General features: G+C 36.7%; 1 protein-coding gene across 1 annotated transcript in view; it reads right to left on the reverse strand.

Moving 5' to 3' along the window:
* Positions 1 to 20,411, reverse strand: part of LOC105382089 (agrin) — a 54,732-nt gene that overhangs the window by 25,924 nt on the left and 8,397 nt on the right. Inside the window, exons 4-7 of the mRNA XM_048631161.1 lie at positions 13,066 to 13,267; positions 12,918 to 13,013; positions 11,651 to 11,795; positions 2,388 to 2,565 (exon numbers count right to left, since the gene is read on the reverse strand). Of these exons, the coding sequence (XP_048487118.1) occupies positions 2,388 to 2,565; positions 11,651 to 11,795; positions 12,918 to 13,013; positions 13,066 to 13,267 (621 nt within the window). The remainder of the gene's footprint in view (positions 1 to 2,387; positions 2,566 to 11,650; positions 11,796 to 12,917; positions 13,014 to 13,065; positions 13,268 to 20,411) is intronic.

Below are 20,411 nucleotides of genomic sequence, written 5' to 3' on the forward strand. Positions count from 1 at the left end.
CGTCTGAATACGGAATCAGGTTTCTCATATACAGGATGATTCTTACGTCGTGTCGAGACATGGTAAAAGCTCAGTTTGTAACGTTAAGAGCTTGTTATGTTATTTTGTTTATTTAATATTGATTTTTGAGGTGATATCACGTTTCATTGGGTGCACGAAAAAAGGCTTTCTATAATGACGTATTATCTGTCCTTTATTTACATACGTCTCTGAGGCGCGCCCTGGCGAATTTGTTTTGATACTTAACGATTTTCGGATTTAAATTGTATTGAATTTGGTACTAATTACTTATTAAATGTTATGCAGTCGCGACTGTCACTGATCACCTTAGTAACAAACCCTAGGTCTTGATAGGTTGGGGTTTAACTCCCAAGAAGAAGAACGCTTAAAACCTTTTACTAGTTAGAGAAGTAAACAATATTCTTATTGGTTTTAGACATCTAAATAACACAAATATACAGTCAGATACATCGATAGGATTTAAAGTTTCTAGTAATTATAAGACTTATTAACTTGTCTGCCAACAAATAGTGTAATAATACCGTATATGTGCGATGCATTATAAGTTTATACCTACATAACTTACAGGCGGGCACTTAGCTATATACTCTCTCGTGTATTCATTGAATTATACATAAACTTTGTACATAAGTAGCCATGCAGTAAGCTTCTCCAAACTCGTAATGGAATAAGTTTCGTTTAGTTTTCAGCGTGTTTAAGAGTGTGAGCTTATTAAACTAAAATTCTTATTTACATACTCGTATATTAATTTTAGTATTTATGACACATGCAAAGATAAAACTTCATTCCTGACTACATGGAACAAAACATCAGGTAGGACAAGAGTTTTACGGAACCGGCTGGATAATTTTAATTAAAATTCAAAATTAAAAATGTTTTATTTGCGATAAATACGAACATGCAATACATTAAACGTGATTGGTGCCTCCTTTTAAGCAGAGCCTGTGACAGGAAGCACCGCTCTTCCTTAGCTTACAGTTAGTGCAAATTTATAAGCTTACTATTATAATAGCATTTAGGTAACTATTACACTAAACTAAACTTAACTTATTTATTTTTAATGAAAATTTTAATGTTTTACTTATGTTTTTTTCTGGGACGTTGTCAGTTTGTGTAACAGATTTCCTGGATCGATTATACCTATAGCTGTAATCTTATTTAACCCCTCTGAGGTTTAGCCCTTTGTGTTGATTTCCTTTGACGTAGACTGACAGATAAGTCATTTGTGATTACGTGGCAGAAGTTATTACTTTGCCGAAGTTGGAATGGCTCGGTTGACAGTAGGGTAAGTAATATTGGCCTTATTTAATAGAAACTACTACAGTGCCACAAACTTATCTGTTCCGGTGAGAGTTCACATAAATGACTAATATTTCTTCATTTTATAAGATTTTAAGTTTCCTCGTATTGTTAATTTGCTCTAGCGGTGTTAAATTAAGTAAGTAATGAGATATGGATCAATTTAGTTCGCTCTCACCGGAACAGATAAGTTTGTCAGACTATACATCTGTTTATACAGGTCGATGTAAAAGTTATAGTAAGACGAATGTGGGATTTAGATTAGAATACTGAAAACTTTAGGAAATTCGCAAAAATATCATTGATTCCAATAGTAAAATGTCTAAAAAAAGCATACTAAACTTTTTTTAAACACTCTGTATTTTAAGGGACACACTCTACTCAGGTACTGAGTTTGTCTCTTTAGTAAACGTTAGTTTAATTAATAATATATTAGGTATTTACGATGAATGAAGTAGTAAGTAACTAAAATATGACTTGATGAGAAATCAAATGGAAAAACCGTCAAACTAATGTCCAATTAATAATTGGACCAAAATGTTATAATTTATGAAACCTTCAGAAGCAATTTGTATAGAATTCATCAAACATTTAATTGGTTGGTAGGTTGTAGGTTGATTAGTTTTTCTTCTTTATTTTTAAACTTGCCAAAATGGCTTCTTTTATATAAAAGTTTGACATTAAATTTAGTTAGCTGAGTACCTATACATAAGGACCTAACTAGGGAGGCTAGTTAACTCAACCATTGGTCAAAACTGTAACTATTAGTTAAAACTAACAAAATGTATTAAGTATGTAGCTGTCATACTTGACACATGAATTAACTAATTATGGTTATAGTTAACTACGGTTTGAAAAAACTGACGCCAAGCCCCAGTTTCACCATACTCTTTTAGATCATAACAAGGGATTGGTGGTTGACTTCTAACACATATGTCAAAGATTTAATATTTTATGAAGATGACGTATAATTGATGAACTAATCCCTTGTTATGATCTAACAGAGTATGATGAAACTCGAGCTAAGTAGGTATGTCTGTCTCTGATAATTGTTTTAACCCACTCACCAATATCATAAGTAGCCGCAGCATCGGTGACCAATCTATACGTGTCTCCATTAATCCTCAGGAAGTCCACGCATCCGAGCAGCCCCTCACTAAGGCCGAGTTTGCTCTGCAGCCCCGTGGTGTTGCCCGCGCCGCCGACCCAGACCGGCTCGCGGAACGTCATGCGGGAAAATAGACCCTGTGGACGAAGGGAAACGGAAGTTAGTTAGAAATAAAAAGAAATAGGTGTGGCTCCAATTTCTCAATAGTCAGTTAGATCGAAACCAGGGAAATTCATATTCATTCATATTAAATTATTGACATATGTGTAAAAGTCACTATGGAGAAATTAGCACTTAGTAAGTACTTTATTTTATGAAACAGTCATCTTAGTCCAGTCAATAAATGACTCAAAATGTGGTGTAGAGTGCGTGAGCAGGTAACTAAGCGATTCCTTCAGAAATTTGTTCAGGGGGCTTAGGTTGTTAACATACCAAAAGTCCTGACTCCTAGGTGATGAGCGGGGGGAAGGAGGGGGGGATAAAGGTACGAATTTTTGGTTTTTAGCTTATTTCTCGAAAACGGTACACCGGAGAGAAATATTTTCAAGTAATGAAATGGAGCTCTTAAAATTATCTAAAACTTTTATATCATATGTTTTTTTCTAATTCCTAACCGTTTTCGAGCTATTACCCTCGGAAAAAGTTAAAATTTACAAGAAAAATTAATTCATGTCAAAACATTCATAAACATTGCTTCATATTGTCTAAACCTCTTCATAAATGAAAAAAATGAATATGAAAGAAGTTGTAGATTTTTAAATTCCCTTTTAGAATATATATAAAAATGCTGGTTAATGTCCAACCCACCTAAAGTTACAGCTATTTTACTTACACTTAAGCTTACTAACCCGGTGTGTTATGTCAGTGAATTTAGCAAAATGCAAGTTTAAAATAGCTGTAACTTTAGGCGGGTTGGACATTGACCAGCATATGCATATATATTCTAAAAGGGAATTAAAAAATCTACAACTTTTTTCCTCTTCATTTCATTCCTTTATGAATAGGTTTAGACATTATGATGCAATGTTTCTGAAAGTTTTGACATGAATGATTTTTTCTTGTAAATTTTAACTTTTTCCGAGGGTAATAGCTCGAGAACGGTTAGGAATTAGAAAAAAACATATGATATAAAAGTTTTATATAACTTTAAGAGCTCCATTTCATTAGTTGATAATATTTCTCTCCGGTGCACCGTTTTCGAGATATAAGCTAAAAACCAAAAATTCGTAACTTTATCCCCCCCTCCTTCCCCCCGCTCATCACCTAGGAGTCAGGACTTTTGGTATGTTAACAACCTAAGCCCCTTGAACAAGTTTCTGAAGGAATCGCTTAGTTACCTGCTCACGCACTCTACACCTCATTCCTTGACTGGACTATCTTTGAAAGAAAGAAAGATAAAACTTTATTTGACAATGACAGCAATCATACTTAAATATATACACATTAATACTTTGCCTACGGTCAAACCGAAAATATTTGTATTGTACCTATTTTATTGTGTTTAATGAATAATAACCCTACGGGCTGCGCCAGTTTTGTATCAGCTTTATATGTTTATACACACAGTGTGTACATAAAATAATTATCGATCATTACTAACATCAAGACTTTGCATTGTGGCTAAGATGTGATATTTTAATAGAATTGTTAACAACAAACCCACAATTGCGAGTCACTTCTGACTACTCCCAAATAGAAAAGAACCAGTAGACTACCCCATATGGGATTACAGTCGTAAGAATCGTGAGCATATGAATATAATTATGTTGCTTTCGTTTTTAAATCCTGTAAGTACCTACATTCAAGTAAAAAAATAAATCCTAACCTATGAGTCCCTTTGTAAGAGGTATCATTGTATACCAATCTGCTTTTAATCCACTCGAATAAAAAGGTCTACACAATGAACCTCGTGGACAAAACCTCAATAAAATAAACCAATTGCGTTCCCTCCAACGCTCTCTCGACAAGACTCGCCCGTAGAACTAATTAGGAGAACCTTAGATCAACAATATACGAAGTAGATGGAGTGTCAATGCAAAAGAAACGTCTCGGCCACAGACCTGTACCCGTATCACGAAAATTCGAGCTAACGAATAGAATCGAATGCGAGTGCGACTATTGTCAACTTGACAGCACTTTCGAACACTTTTTACCATTCGAATGAGTTTCGAAAAGAATGACCACAGAGTACATAATATTATTCTGAGAATGACCTATGGAATGATAGCTGTCAAACTTTCGCAAATCTATACACCGCCATTTTGTTGTTGACAGGTTGACAGCACTTTCGAATAGACTATCGAATAGAATGTGCTGCGTTTTTTCCGCATCGCTCTTCTGTATTTGAATAGACAACGTGTCGAACGATCACTAAATCGTTCAAGTGACGTGACTGACATGACAGTAGGTATAAAAATAATGGCACGCTTGGTTTCTATACAAGGAATGAGACAAGCGTTGTCTACTCAAATACAGGTCTGTGGTCTCGGCAAATAAAACCCCACTTCAATCACGGAGCTCTTATTTTGGATTAGTGGGAGATTTGTAACTTTATTCATTGGTACAATGGTTGTCATTAGGTTGTACTGTTGTACTTTAAACGGTTTGACAGTAAACAAAATGCATACAGTTGATAGATAGATAGAATACACTTTATTTCTACACCAACAAGATTAAGAAATTGCAACTTAATTACGGTACAAAAGGCGGTCTTATCACTAAAAGCGATCTCTGCCAGACAACCTTCGGGTGGAGGGAACAAGAGATTTAGATTGGGTATAGTTGATTGATGTATGTGACACACCATCTTGTTGGTTATTCTTGTTATTATTTATCTAAGAGAACTCGTTTTTATTTCTTTCCCCCCCGTAAACCCTTTATCCCGGGAAATGGGGGTAAGTAATGATATTATTCCGTCTCGAGGGTGTTAAGGCCCAGTTAAGACGGTCGTGGATTTTTGTGTTGTGTGAGGTTGGGCCTTAATTGTGATTTAGGATTGTACTGAGAGAGACGATGTGTGACCATTTTATTATAAAAAAACCCTAACCAAGCCGAGATCACTAAAAGTGGCATAATTTTCGAACAGCTAAGCTGATTTGATTCAATATGGCTAAAACAAACTTTTGGGATCTACGCTACCACAGACACACAGATAAACAGACACGTTAAACTTATAACACCCTTATTTTTATGTGCGGGGTTTAAAACTTTTGTTATAAATTTATATAGCCTACGTTTCTATGTAGCCAGGATGCTCAAATCCCACATTTGGATGTGATTATAGCGAGAGTGCACTCATCCAGTTTCCATTTATCACATTTGTTTTGGGTTTATATTTAGGATAGCTAGTTCATAAACAGATAGATGATAACATAATCGCACCTGTAATATTAACACCTATTCCTCTATACACAGATTTCGAACATTAACGTTTGCTGTTTACATACATGAGTGGATAATTAATCCACCTACCCTTTGTTCGCGGTACTGTAATACATAACACAATAAACAGTACATACAAATGTAATTTACAGTTGAGTCGGTTTGCCATCGATTCGCCAGTTATTTCCAGACCACGTAGTAAAATAAAGACTCTCTGGTATTTTATGTGCGCCTGGTAGCTATTTGTTGCAGTTCCCAACTATTTCAGTATTTATTATTTTATGTAAGTACACCAATATTTGTACCAAAAACATAGAAATAAAAAAGTACCTATACTAAAAATAACATTAGAAAGAGCCATTATTGAAAGAAATCTCTACCAGTTTACAATTATCAAAACTTTCATGGCAAGCTTTTTTCGCGAGCCGAGAAAAAAGTGGCTTATTACGAGTATGTTACACTCTCGGGCAATGAAAAAGTTCCACTCACAAAATGTCGACACCAAACAACCCCGATGTTTTCAAACAACTAATTTAAAATTTGAACAAATTATTACCGTTTTTAGTTGGTAATATCCTGATGCTCTGTTAAATATGTATACCTAGTATACTTCAATGTTGCAGAAGGCGTCATTAAGCTCGCTTTATCCGTTTAGTTAGAAGTAATTTGGTGCTTTTCTCAGTGGAACCTTTTCATTGCCCGTGAGTTTATTTCACAGTAACACTTTAAAGGACCCCGTACACTCTGGCTCATACTGGTCAACTACTCACCGTAGTCATTATTGTGATACACACTTAGGTACACCCGGTTTTATAAAACTTTAGTTTTTTGTTTCGCGAAACAAACTTTAGTTTTGCCAAACTTGGACTTTCAAGTACTTAAAGGTTACAGTTTAGAGATGTTGTGTTGTTTGGAAACAGTAAGTGATGCTTGTTATTTATTTATTCTAATTTAAACAGACAAACAATTATTGCTATAATAGTAGTTACAGTGTGACAAAAAATTACATTGATAGGATAAAGTTTGCCACCGCACAATCCCTGCCACCTTACATTTTGTAATATTGTGAAAATTTCAGCCATGTTTTATTCTATTCTATTCGGGCGGGCGTGGCGGTAGGAAGATGCTATCAGAGGAGGGTCGCGCTCAACAAAAACTATTGCCTCCAACAGCCGGAGGCGTATGGAGTGTGAAACTGACATGATGGATAAAATCACCGAAACCCTTTTGGTATCTTGGTAGGGTTTTAACAGTTTATAAGGTTCCTTAATAGAAACAAATAAATCTACGGTTGTACGTGCGTTTAAGACCATTACATTAAAATTATGTAAAATTGGGACCAATATTATGTAAAAGTAGAGTACCATAGTAGCTGGTTACAGGGTGTTATTTTAATGTAGGTACCTACTTGACACTTTAGACTTGAGAAATTTAGCGACACAAAATTTCTCAATTCCAAAATTGAACCCATAATGAAAGCAGGCTCAGTACCTACTCGTATGAGTAGTTTGTAAAAAAAAAAACGTTCATAATCACTTCATCAGAAGAAAAACATTTGGCTTTATTTCGGATACATTGAAGTGACAATGGCAATTCATTAAACATAATCTATCCTATATAATATATTATTTATGCCTTATGCCCATCAGTTAGAATTCCCCATAACATTCAGAGTTCCCCTAAGAACCTGTTTACCCGCGTCTCCTCTGACTGAAAGGTGTTATTCAGAAATGTGGGTGGCGGCGAATTATAATAGATTTTAGATTAACAAGGGTTTACTGGCCGTACAGTGGCCTGCACAGAAATCTGACCACTTTTAGAGTGACAACTACCACAGAGAAGAGGGCAGGTTTCCTTACTGACCAATGTACTGCATAAGGTAAAGCGGTTATGGAACACATTTTTTATTATAAAGGCCTAATTTTCGAATTAGGCTGCAATTTACGTAGCATTGTATTATATTTTAAAAAAGATAAGCATTATACAAAAATGCTCTATCTTACAGTAAAGAAAAAAAAAAACACGCACTCACGCCTTGTACTAATGTACTCCCTTGCGGGGTAGGCAGAGGTGCATTGCTGCACCCACTTTTCGTCAGAGTGTTATGTTAGTCGCAATGTAATAGGGGGCGGGCCTATTGCCAGTACAGTAAAGTAATTGATATTATATTTTTCCTTAAAATGTCTTACAGTAGGTACCTACCAAAATAAATAAATCACTCGTATTTTTATAGCTTTACAGAAACCGCAAGGGACGGTGAAATTTGAGATTATCTTCCCCTCACTTTGACAGAATGGATTTAAGTTTCCTGAAACTCAAAGTTGTCTAATGCAAATAAGTCTTCCGAATAACGTGGCACAAGTTGGGATTCTACTGAGTCAGTTTTGAACAAATATTTTCTGGGGGTGATATAAAATTAAGGAATCCTATATTTCATACATACTCTACCTACTACGCATAAAACTGAAACAGTATCGTCAGCCGAGTACTATTACTTAGCTGAGGATACTTTCTCGCCACTCTACTCGGTAGGTGTAACACACACACACACACACTCACGCCTTGTACTAATGTACTCCCTTGCGGGGTAGGCAGAGATGCATTGCTGCACCCACTTTTCGCCAGAGTGTTATGTTAGTCCCATTGTAATAGGGGGCGGGCCTATTGCCATTTTACGGGCACATCCAAGACCCGGGAACAAATATCTGTGTTTAAACAAATCTGCCCCAGCCGGGAATCGAACCCGGGACCTTCGGCTCATTAGTTGGGTCACTAACCACTACGCCATTCGGTCGACGGCCTCGGTACATTCGGTAGGTGTAATTACCCTGATTACACTTACCGAGTATTAAGGATTTCTGATTGCTAAAGTGCCGGTGGGTGGTGGTAATAGGCACATAGTGAATAATACCAACTTTAAACTAAAACTATTGTAGTCTTTGTTTAAAATAATGGAGTTTTTCGTCAAAAACATTGTGACCGGAGACCAGGGTTGCATCAGATATAAGCGGGTTCGAGTATAAAATCGGTCCCACGTTTGTAAAGGTACACATATCGGCGCGGAAACGGACCGTTTCCACCCCGGTTTGTCATTCGCGCTTCTTAGCGAACTAGTGGCGACGGTTCTCTTTCTATCCTTAAATTTGAGTGAAGAAAAGTGAATACCTACCTAGTACCTCTTTTGAAATGTATATGTTTGAATATATAAAATGATAGTGAAAAATATTTACTGCTCATGTCATCTCAAAAGATTCCGAGAAACGGTATACTATACCTCATATCCTAACTAATATTATAAATGCGAAAGTAACTGTGTCTTTCTGTCTGTCTGTTACTCTTTCACGCCAAAACTACTGAACGGATTTGAATGAAATTTGGTATACATATGGTATAGACCCTGGGAAAGAACATAGGCTACTTTTTATCCCGGAATTCCCACAGGAAATCTTTTTAAGGGGAAGCGAAGCTCGCGGGAACAGCTAGTAGGTATATAACCCAACAAAACGTTAGTTTGCGGCCGGTTGACGTGACGTCATTATAAGGGCGCGCGCACACTGACAGCCGTTGTCGAGTGTCAGGCAGGCGTCACGTTACTGTGATGAATCGAATTATGTTCAGCACTATAGATGTATACAATAGTATACATGTATAAGAATAGTTGCACAGGCAGGATGTTTTATTAGGGTGAAATGAAGAATAGTAAAAAAACCTAAAATAATAAATAACGGAACTGAGAAATACTTACGTTACATTTCAGGTTTCGTTACGGTACCATTATTCTGCATTTCACCCATTATTTACCCATTGGGATAGTTTTAGGGCCACTTGCACCAACAAATTAAATGTAGATTTAGTGTTAAATCTCGATTTAAGTACTTATGCCATAAATTTATATGGACTGACGTTTCTTAAATCGAGATTTAACACTAAATCTAGATTTAACACTTTGGTGCATGTCACCCTTAATCCCGGAATTGCCATGGGAATTTGGAAGCTTGCAGAGAAAAGCTACGTAATAGATATTGTCTATGTATTATTACGTTTGATGAACCTAATAAATCGCTTTAATGTATTCGTCCAACCTAGGCTTTATCTAGGCTACCTGAAATAATGGGTTTAAGTAATTTATAAACCTACTGTAACAAGATTAATGTAGGCCCCACCTCAGATTTAGCCTAAGAGGTGTACGAATAAATCAGACCTTTAGACACACTAATTAATTAAACTAACCCTACGCAAGCACTAACTAGTAACTACCTCTAAGTGAGTTTGAACTAAGCTGATAACGGTACTTAGGTACTAGGTAACTAATTTTATTAGGTCGTCCCGTCCCTAATTTATCTCCTAGATACGTACATAAAGTACTCTTTATTCACGTGTACCATCAAAATAACAAAATTTGTAGTTAGTAACTACAACCTAATGCGGGTACAAAAAGCTTACGTCTTATCCATCAAAGCAATATCTTTCAGACGACCTTTTACTAGCATTTTCACGAGAGTAACAAACTTTTAAAGGTTAACCCAGCCAGACACACAATAACCTACCAGACTTACAAAACCTCTATTTTCTATTACGGGGGTAAACCCTGGAATATTACAGCAATTCCCTTTCCCTAAGCTGCTAAAACCTTGGTCTGAAACCTGATATTACCCCCGTCTGTTCCCCCCATTAGGCGCGATGCCACAAGTTGCTCCGCTAACTTTTTCATGGAGCTAAAAGTTAATTGTCACAGTTTGCAGCCGCAATACTGGCCGATCAAGTCTCTTCGTTATTATGAACATACTATTGTACCTATGTAGAATGTTAAGTTATGTATAGTGAAACTAAAACATTACAACTCACCACTAACTATATTCGCGAGCAATGAAAAAGTTACAGTGAAAATACCACCAAATCACCCCTAAACTGAAAAGTTACTTAATGACGCCGTCCGATAGGTATATTGAAGTACATTTAACAGCGCTTCAGAATATTACCAACTAAAAACGTTAATACATATACTTTTCAAATGTTAAATTGAATGTTTTAAAAAAATGGTGTCGGCGTTTTGAAAGTGGAACCTTGTCATAAGAAAGCGGGCTTTTATAAGTTTAAAATGTGTCTATCTATCTGGGTGGTCTGGTAGCGTAGCTCCCAAACGAAATCCTACCAGTACAAATATAGTACCAGGACTTAATGACTCCCAAAGAGTACGTATATGCATCTAATGAGGTTGTGGGAACCAGCCAAGGTTATATCGCAGCCTGTTTCTCAGAAAACGGCTGCGGTTGTGTGTGGTATATACGAGGACATCATTTAACGGTTGGCTTACACTCAAGACTTTTATTTCGACGTCTGTTCATTACGATTTGCAGAAACCACGGGTGAGTCTAATGCATTTTATAAAATACAACGTCTAGAACTTAGGTTTGCTTTCTTTTGCAAGCTTTTGTGGGGCTTTGACTTTCAAACACTCTGTTGGATTGTGGTTACAGTATATAATGAATATAAACCTCACGAGAGGGAGATACATACTCACCAAAAAACTGTTTTTGAGTGATCATAAATTATCCTCTTCGTAGCGTATCGGTGTCAAACACTAAAAGTGGTCAAAGGCGGGCACCGTGGGGACAGGACTTCTCAATCAGAAGGACTAGCACGGGGCGCAAGACGCGCACATCAATACAAGACAAAAGATTTTCATTGCGCTCAATCACATCGCGCGGCTTCGAGAGCGAGCGCGATGGAGAACTTTTGCCTCATCTTGCAATTCTTGCATCATCAGTATGCTTAGTACATAACGTTACTTATCAAATGAATAATACATAGGTCAGTATAGTCATTCAGAAGTATTCTTACCTTAGATCGCCCCCGCACCCTCTTCCCATTATTCAGTCTCAGCCACGCGTCCCATCGGTGTCGGTACACAGAGATGGTGTTCCAGTGGCCGAGCCTCACTGGCTCAGGGGAGCGGAGGACGCCGGCCCCGCTGCCGCAGTCGAACCTGGTGGGGGAAAGAGAGAGAATATGTGGTTAGACTAGTGTGGGGAGCAAGGTATATTGCATCCGCAGTGGAAATTGGTGGGGAAAGAGATAAAATATGTAGTGAGGCTGGTGTGGGAGGGAGCGAGGTATTCTATTCTATTCTTTTCTATTCTCTGTGGGGGTGTAAGTACCTGCACCTGGCTCTCTCAAATGGAACCATTGTGCATATCCCTAAGGTCTAAACTGCCTTCCTAAGCTTGGACCATTTCCCACCACGCTGGTCCACTGCGGGTTGGTGGGTTCACATACCTAGATGTGCTAGATCTAGATATGCAGGTTTCCTCACGATGTTTTCCTTCACCGTAAGAGCGATGGTATTCATGGTATCCATTGTACTTAAGTTAAAAGAACTCATTGGTACATGACAGCGCCGGGATTCGAACCCACATCTCTGACGTGAGAAGTGGGCGCTTACCCGACTGAGCTACCACCGCTCTGTTGATAGCATATCAGAAACAGTCTCGTAAAATTACGACACAAAAGTGTATATCATCAAGGAAATCAATTACTGATCTGATATCTTAATAAGTAGTACCTACCTGGGTACAGATGTGTTAGAAAGTCAGTCTAAAACTTCGAGAAATGTTAATGGGAACAGGTTTGAAAATTTATAAAGAATGCACCGCAGCACTAATCAACAAGGGGGTCTCACGCGGCACCTGTTGGACTCCAAGTACCAGGCGTGCATAACTAATGAACGTCTCACCGACGCCTCACTCGGCTGAATTGGAAACTGCATACTAGAGTGATCCTGTCATGTTCACTCAGCGAGACCTGTTGCTACGCCGCAGAGCTAGATCTAGATGCTAGTGTGCCTAGGGAGATTGTTAATAACTTAATGAGAAAATGGAGTTAAGAGATTAACCGGCATAGAACAATGCGGACTTGAATTGATAATTATTAATTGAAAGTGTGTTAGGTCTATCTGTACTTCTTTCACGCTTAAATACAACGTTGAGTAAGTGTGTAAGCGCCCTTACGCATGGAAAATGCATAAAAACTATGGAGGGAGCTTTGAATTTGAATCACAATAGTCCATAAAACGAAAGTACCAGGTGACCATAACACACAAAGAGCTCACCTCAACTCCACCCGTCCCTGGCGCAGTATCAGCGGCAGCGCAAGATAAGAATCACCCGACAGGTAGTCATGAAAATGTGTTGGACTGTTTGTCCCCCTGAAGCAGAAGCACTAAAGTACCAGGCGACCATAACACACAAAGAGCTCACCTCAACTCCACCCGTCCTTGGCGCAGTATCAAGGCCAGGTAATCACCCGACAGGTCGTCATGCTCTCCTGTTAGCAGCAGCACGCCTCTTGCGCGTTCGGGGCGCACGCGAATTCTTACGCGCACGCGCTTATATGCGCCTCGTAGTGCGCGCAAAGCCAGCCATGAGGAGCCCGAGAAGCGCGGCGTTGATATTGGTGAGGCTGAAAGGAAAACTTGGGTTTAGGAAAATACTATAAAGTGTTTAAAAATGAAATTGGACAGACGTTTCACGGCGGCAAAATATACTGTCAGAGTTTTTGTGGTAAGGTAAGGCCCATATAGTTTTGATGATGGTGATTTTCTTAGATCGTACGCTTTCATTTGGATGTACCTAATTATGATTATTATCGTTTAGCTCGTGGGCTTAACTGACAATGATCATAATTATTTCCACTGAACTCAGGCAGAATTCCCTTACGCTTTCCCGCTCTAGTATTACACAAGTTGTCAATATCAGAAAAAGTTTTTTCGTGGAACAATCAACCTATTATTTAATCCTCGAGGAAATTAAATCAGTGTCTCCTATGTTTGAGTTACTTTTTAATGAGGTGCCAGAGGCGATAGTTGAACTGAACTAATACATAGATCGGTAATTACGGATCAGTTAAAATCCATTAGTGAATGTCAAAGTTGAAATATTGCAATTAACTTTCAGTGTCAGGGAGTAGGTGGGTCAACCGCAAATGGTCGCGTGCTTATTAATTTTGCCCCATAAATATTCAGTTATTTGCTAATTAAAGTACAGCGGGGTGAATATTTGAAAACGAGTGTTTTTGCCTCATTTACCTGGCATTTTTCAAAATTGAACTCTAGCCCTTTTGCTGTAAACTCGTGCTTAGGGGAATCGAAGATTACCTATATAATGTGATTTGCCTCATGTTTTGACGAGTAGTTTGTGAAATACGGTAAGTGAATTAATGAGCCTGCCAAACGAATGAGGAATAAGCCAGAACAATGAGAACATGCAGACATATAAATTAGGCTCGGTCAAATCAATTATAAATTATTCATTAACTCGTAATAAATAAAGTCTAATTCAAAAAATGTTTATTCAATCAAGTTAAGTAAAAAATGTTTTTAAACATAAAATCAAATACAGATCTTCTAACATTATTTTAAACACAACCAGCATTTTTTAAAATAAATCAGTCAGGATAATTAAAAATAATATGAGATAGTTAGGTAACATGCTCTTAAAAATAACACAATATTTAATCGTTTCGAGGTAAATTAAATTCTTTACAATACTCAGTCTTTTAACACAAACTCAACGTCACTCAATCAAATTTAATCTTCTCAACCCATTGGAAATTAAAAACAAATGTAATACTCGAAGAATCTAAAGCGAAGAAGGTAAGTGATTATCTATCAACATTGAGTACGACCGAGTCCGCGTTGTTCTATGTCTATCAATCTAAAACAGTCTCTTAAATATACATATTTATTTCTTGGTAACAGCATGTTCAAATGCTGTTACCAAGAAATAAATATATTTAAGAGACTGTTATTGTAAGCAGCATGTTAATATAAAAAATAGCAAACATGGGAATGTACGAATAGGAACTTTCATTGGTCTTAACAAAATAAATAACAATCTTCAGAGATGAGAAAGTGCAGGGATGACGACAGGGATTCACGATGCAGAAACATTATGTTCTTCTTCTTCTTCTTTGCCTTATCCTTATTTAGGGTCGGCTTTGTTTTTGTTTTGTTTTGTGAAACATTATGTAAAAATATTTAAATCATGGTCAGAGTCATCGTCATCAAGCCAATAAGATTTTATGTTTTGGAGGTCAACACTAACATGGTCTTCCCCGATATCATAATTTTCCGTGAGATTTCCTGTGGTTTTTGCACTTTGCGCTTCTATTGTTTCTGTCGTGGATGAATTTTTGTTTTTTCCATATGGTAATCGCATATTTCTGAGTACATTCCATCGACCTCTGATTATTTGTGGGCTATTAGCATCAACTTTCGTGATTGTTCGTTCTTTCATAATACCTCGGTTTTTTTAGTTGTTTTATTCTCTTCGTCTAGTTTTCTATTTTGCACTTTCCCTGTCCAAAAAGATGCTCCCACTTCTACTTTTCGTGCTTCACTTAATGGCGTTACATCAACTTCTTTCTGTTTAGTGGTATCCATGCGATAGTATCCAAGATGCTTATTATGCTTACACATTACTGATGTGTACAGACATTCCTTTTGTGTGCAACTCTGTTTTCTGACAGCCAGTACATCAGAATTCTTGTTCCAAATAATTTGATGCATTTTCATACAGCCCGGGAAGCATTTTACTTCTTGGGGAAAAAGTAAGTCTTTTTCATTAACATCATACTCAGATACTCTTTTCAGTATAATGTTTTTTATGTTTTGTTCTAGTACTTCCATAAAATCAGTTATAGTTTTAATATCTTTACCTTGAGATACAGCTCGATCAGCAGTACGTTTTAGTACAGCACCAACGCCGTCTGGTGCACCTTTTCCGTGTCCTGCTTCACTATAATTCCAAGTGATAGTTTTCACAGATTTTATGTATATGTGCAGGAATGAAATCACGTGGAATATTTTCTTGTTTCGGTACTGACTGGACGGAGAATCAGAAATGAAATGCAGTGTTCGAATGTCTGGTTTGATTTCGGATAAGTACTCAAGAATAGGAATTATATGAGCCCAAACCGCAGAAATGTCATGCCTCAAGCAGTCACTTATTGTGCATAAAGATTGCTCTTGCTTCTCCTGTGTCATATTTAGGAAATATAATACAGCCGTATGCAAAGTGATTTGTTTCCGACTACCACCAAAATGGTAGGACTGTATTTCTTGGTTGCACTTGACAGCATAGTTCTCGCTAAAATCTATGTGAATAATTGCTTCATCATCATGCAAATCTGTTTTTAAAGCTTTAAAAGCTTGCTGCTGAGCTGCGATGTTAGCACAATGAATAAAATATTCACTCAGAATTAATTCCAATTTATCAATGCAAATCAAAGGTGCTTGACTTATTTTCTGTTTTTCCGTTGTCCTGATTTTTTTCTGTAGTCCTGAAATCATGTCTTGTTTAGTAATCCATTGCCAATAGACCACATCGACAGAGTTATCAAATTCCTGATATGGAACCACTTTATCTTTGCATACTGAGCATGTCCGTTGCAAACAATCCACGTTATATGGGTCGCAACACAGGTAAGATAAAAGACTTTGCGGTGTTTTTGTGCTAATAATATTCCTCTGGTAAAGGCCTTGAATCAACAATTCAACGTTGGTATGGAGAGTGCACAGACATGTGTCTCTTGATTTTGAATCTGGTACAAGAACGTAGAACGGTCTAAGTTTGCAAAATGCGCGATAGCTAATCGCAAGTGACGTAGTCTTCAAAAATTTCTTGTGCAAGTTAAGAAGACTATCATTCAGGTAACGTTTTTGTTTCCTTGTTTTGTTTCTGACGATAAACTCTTTCTTTCCAGAGCATAATCTGCTATTATCATCATCTTCGTAAAATACTTGCACCTCTCTTTTCAAAACTTCAGACATCCTTGCAATTCGGGCTTTCACTTCTTTGCTGGTTTTTCTTGAAATTCTTTTTATAGCCTTTTGAATGGATGTTGTACTTGACGAAATACTTAATTTGACTTGTTTATCTTCTTTAAATCTTCCTAGCTGTTTTCGGTAACATTCGTTCTTTTTTTCAGGGTCTCGATAACTTTGCGAAGTTGGCTGATTTCTTTGTTTTTTTGGTAGCGCAAACGTGTCATGCGAGGATCTACAAATGAAGAAGAGCTAGGAGTTGCACAGCTCTCTTTCATGTCCAAGATCACTCCGGTCAAAGGTTTTTGCAGTGAAGTGTTGCGCAATAGTCGCGATGGCCCAGGTGAAGGCGTGTTCAGTTTTCAGTACGCCTGAGTACGTGTCCAAACCAGCCTAGCGTAGACATAAGTCTTTAATTATAATTGGTCTGGCATCAACAAATTCATCTGGCATTATGTACCAGATAAAAACAGACAAATGAGTGGCAGATAAATGAGTTTTTACATAAAAACAATAAATTATTAATTAAATTGTGAACTTAATCATCTACCTTGTTATGGAAAAAGGTAGAATACAGTGTGATCACGTATGTGGTTAAGTAACGAAACAGAAGTATCATCAGCAAGCATGTAGGGCAGGACATATAAATTAGGACACTTACCGTACAAAGTCCAGATTATCTGCTTGCTATCACAATTTATCGTCGTCACAAATCGCACGCGGACGGTGCACTCTGCCGGCAGACGGGCGGTGGACTGACCTGATTGAACTCGAACGCAAGTTCAAAAATATTCAACCCTTCAATGGTGGCGTTCGTGAAAAGACACGGCCAGACAAATTAGTTTTTATGGTGCGGACGTTTTGAAAAGCTTAATAACTTTTATTGTATTATATTTAGAGGACAATGAATATTAAGGACTTCACGAGTATATATTGAAATATAAAGGATTTATATTTTAATGTTTTCAAAGCGAACATTGTAAGACTTATGAACTAAAATGTATACGAAATTGGAGTTTGGACGCGCCATATAAATGGGATTTGAGTGTTATCTGGTCATACATTTTTTTTAATTTTATATGAATCGTTGTAAAACTGTAAATAGGCCTTGATAGAGAATTTCATTTTACATGTACCATACAAATATAGCCTCAAAATTCGAAAAATAAGTAGATTCTCCCGATGAAAACTGACAAATTTAGCGCTCCAAATATTCACCCAGCGCTTTACTGCTCACATAGTGTTGGTACAATATTTACATAGCCTGGTTATTGGTATAGTGTTTGACCAAAAAGCTGTTCATGAAAATCTATTTTACTAGCTTTTGTTCGCCATAAGAGTCCTTCCTTTTGAATTTTTAGAGGAAAATAGTAGGAATTGAGCTTTGAGCATTTTTTAACATTAAGGGCTCGTATGTGCCTAAAAGGCATAATATTATTATTGCAGTCCGAGTCAAATCAAATACCTACTAATATTATGTTAACAGAGGTCATCGATATCATAAGTCTCATTATTTTAAATAAACCTTATTGTAGAACATACATTCTCATAAATATAAAGAGACATTTCAAACAAACTAGTGCAGGTGGAATGTATTCATTCGATTTACATACATTACGTTGGGCGATGCACCAATTTGGGATGAAAATTCAATTAAAACGACCGAATACTGGCGATATTTAAAAAACTTATTTCAGTTATCAGATTTTAAACCTGCCTCCGTGCTTCGCCTAGGCATATGAAAATAAAAAAATATCCTAAACAATTTTATTTCCAATTCTTCTTCTTCAGGTGCCATCAGATCTACTATCGTAGGTCGGCTATCATTATGGCCACTTGGGCCCGGGAAGTCGCAGCTCGGAATAGCTCTATGGTGGACATATTGAACCATTGAAACATATTTCCAATACTTTCTGAAAAATCATTAAGTATATAAAACAGTACCTACTTGCTTGTTTTTGCTAAACACTTTAAGCTAGATTTAAGTTTATTTATTTATTTATTTATGGGAAAATCACAGCAGTAAACCTTAAATAACACAATTCTTAATTACTAAATACAACATTTGATTTACTCCCTTAATGCTTTCCTCAAAGAATTAATTACAATAATTAGATAATTGGCAGCACTCATAGTTCATAATAAATAGTATAAAATAATCATATATTTACGATACATTGTTTACAGAATAATACAATTGAAATTAAATAAATTAAATTAAATTACCTATCTACACAATTACACATGCTACTTTACATGCACATGCAGTACCTAACTAACATTCACACTATCATACCTACCTATTAAGTGGATTTAATCAAATAGTAATAATAGTAATAATATTAATAACAATTTTAATCATTTAGTTCATCATTTAAAATTTGTATCACTTCCTTTTTAAATTTCATTTTTACGTCTCAGTCTTCGAAGTTCATACAAAAACATAGAAATTCATCCATGTTTAGAAAAAAATACTTTTTACTCACCCCATTTCATAAAAAAATACATGGAATGTAAAATTGAAACGCGATGCCTTATATATTTCTTTCCCGGAGCATTAAAACGAGAATTTTTCTGCGAGCCTTTTCCGAGAACCCCTGAAAGATTTTTAATCGAAGGAATCCGGGCATTTTTAGAATTATATTGAGTTATGTCGGGGACCTTCGCTCCATCAGGGGTTCCCAACCTTGCCTAAACCCCGGCCCCGTGATCAGGGGTTCCCAACCTTGCCTAGACCCGGCCCCGTGGGCAATAGTTTAACTTAATTCCACTCCATTACTTGGGACCGATGCATGATTTTATTCGTATGACATGGGCCCACATTTTGCCTGCTCTGACCGAAAGAGGGTTATTATAAAAGAGCTATGAGGTTGATGTCATAATAATACATGTAGTGTATCAATACGGTTTTCTAAGTGTAGAAAGCGTAGATCTAAATGTATTTTATTTATTTAAATTTATGTTCAGTCAATGAAGATTATGAAACGGAGCTGTCTACATGAATACAGACGATGTTTGTTTAAGCATATAAGTATTGTTACTGTTTTTTATTATGTTTGTTTTTTTATGTTTTTTTTGTGTCAAGTCAGTCCGTGACTTCACCCAAGGGTTCTAGTTAGTTTAGTATACCTGCCATAGCATCAAGCTAAACTAGAACCTATTTCAGCACCGAGAAGCAACATTCATGCTTATTGTTTTACTTACTTATTTTTTTATTACTTTTTAACCTTTTCTTTTAAATGTATGTGTTGTTTCTGTGTGTGTTAGAAATAAATAAATTTTCTTTCTTTCTTTCTATGTATAACGTATAACACAAAGCTTTTTCGGTTAGCTTCGGAAAGACTAGTAAGTCTTCATTGATGAAATGCGAAGTTACAAGATGCTGCGCGCTAACCGAGACTATCACAGTGACAGTCTATATATCCCGTGAAATCAAACACAATAAAAAACTATTGTTTTGCGGTCGATATTGCGACTACAGGGTAGGTCTCTGGATCAATGGAATCAATCTTATAATTCGTATCTATTGGCTCTAATTATAATTAAAGGAAGTTTTTACGTAATTTAATTAAGTTGAACGGATATTTTAGTGCATAAAATTAGGTAAGTACATACAATGCTTCTGAGGGGGGTCAGGTTTATCTGCCCCTTACTGTACATAATAATGTTTGGTGTTTGACAACGATTAGCATATACAAAAGGTGTTAATGGTAAGGGCTACTAAGGCTCCACATATTATCAAGGATGGCCATATTTTCAGTGCGAATAAACAGAAGGCAA

Source organism: Plutella xylostella, chromosome 28, assembly GCF_932276165.1.
Source record: "Plutella xylostella chromosome 28, ilPluXylo3.1, whole genome shotgun sequence".
Taxonomy (NCBI): Eukaryota; Metazoa; Arthropoda; class Insecta; order Lepidoptera; family Plutellidae; genus Plutella; species Plutella xylostella.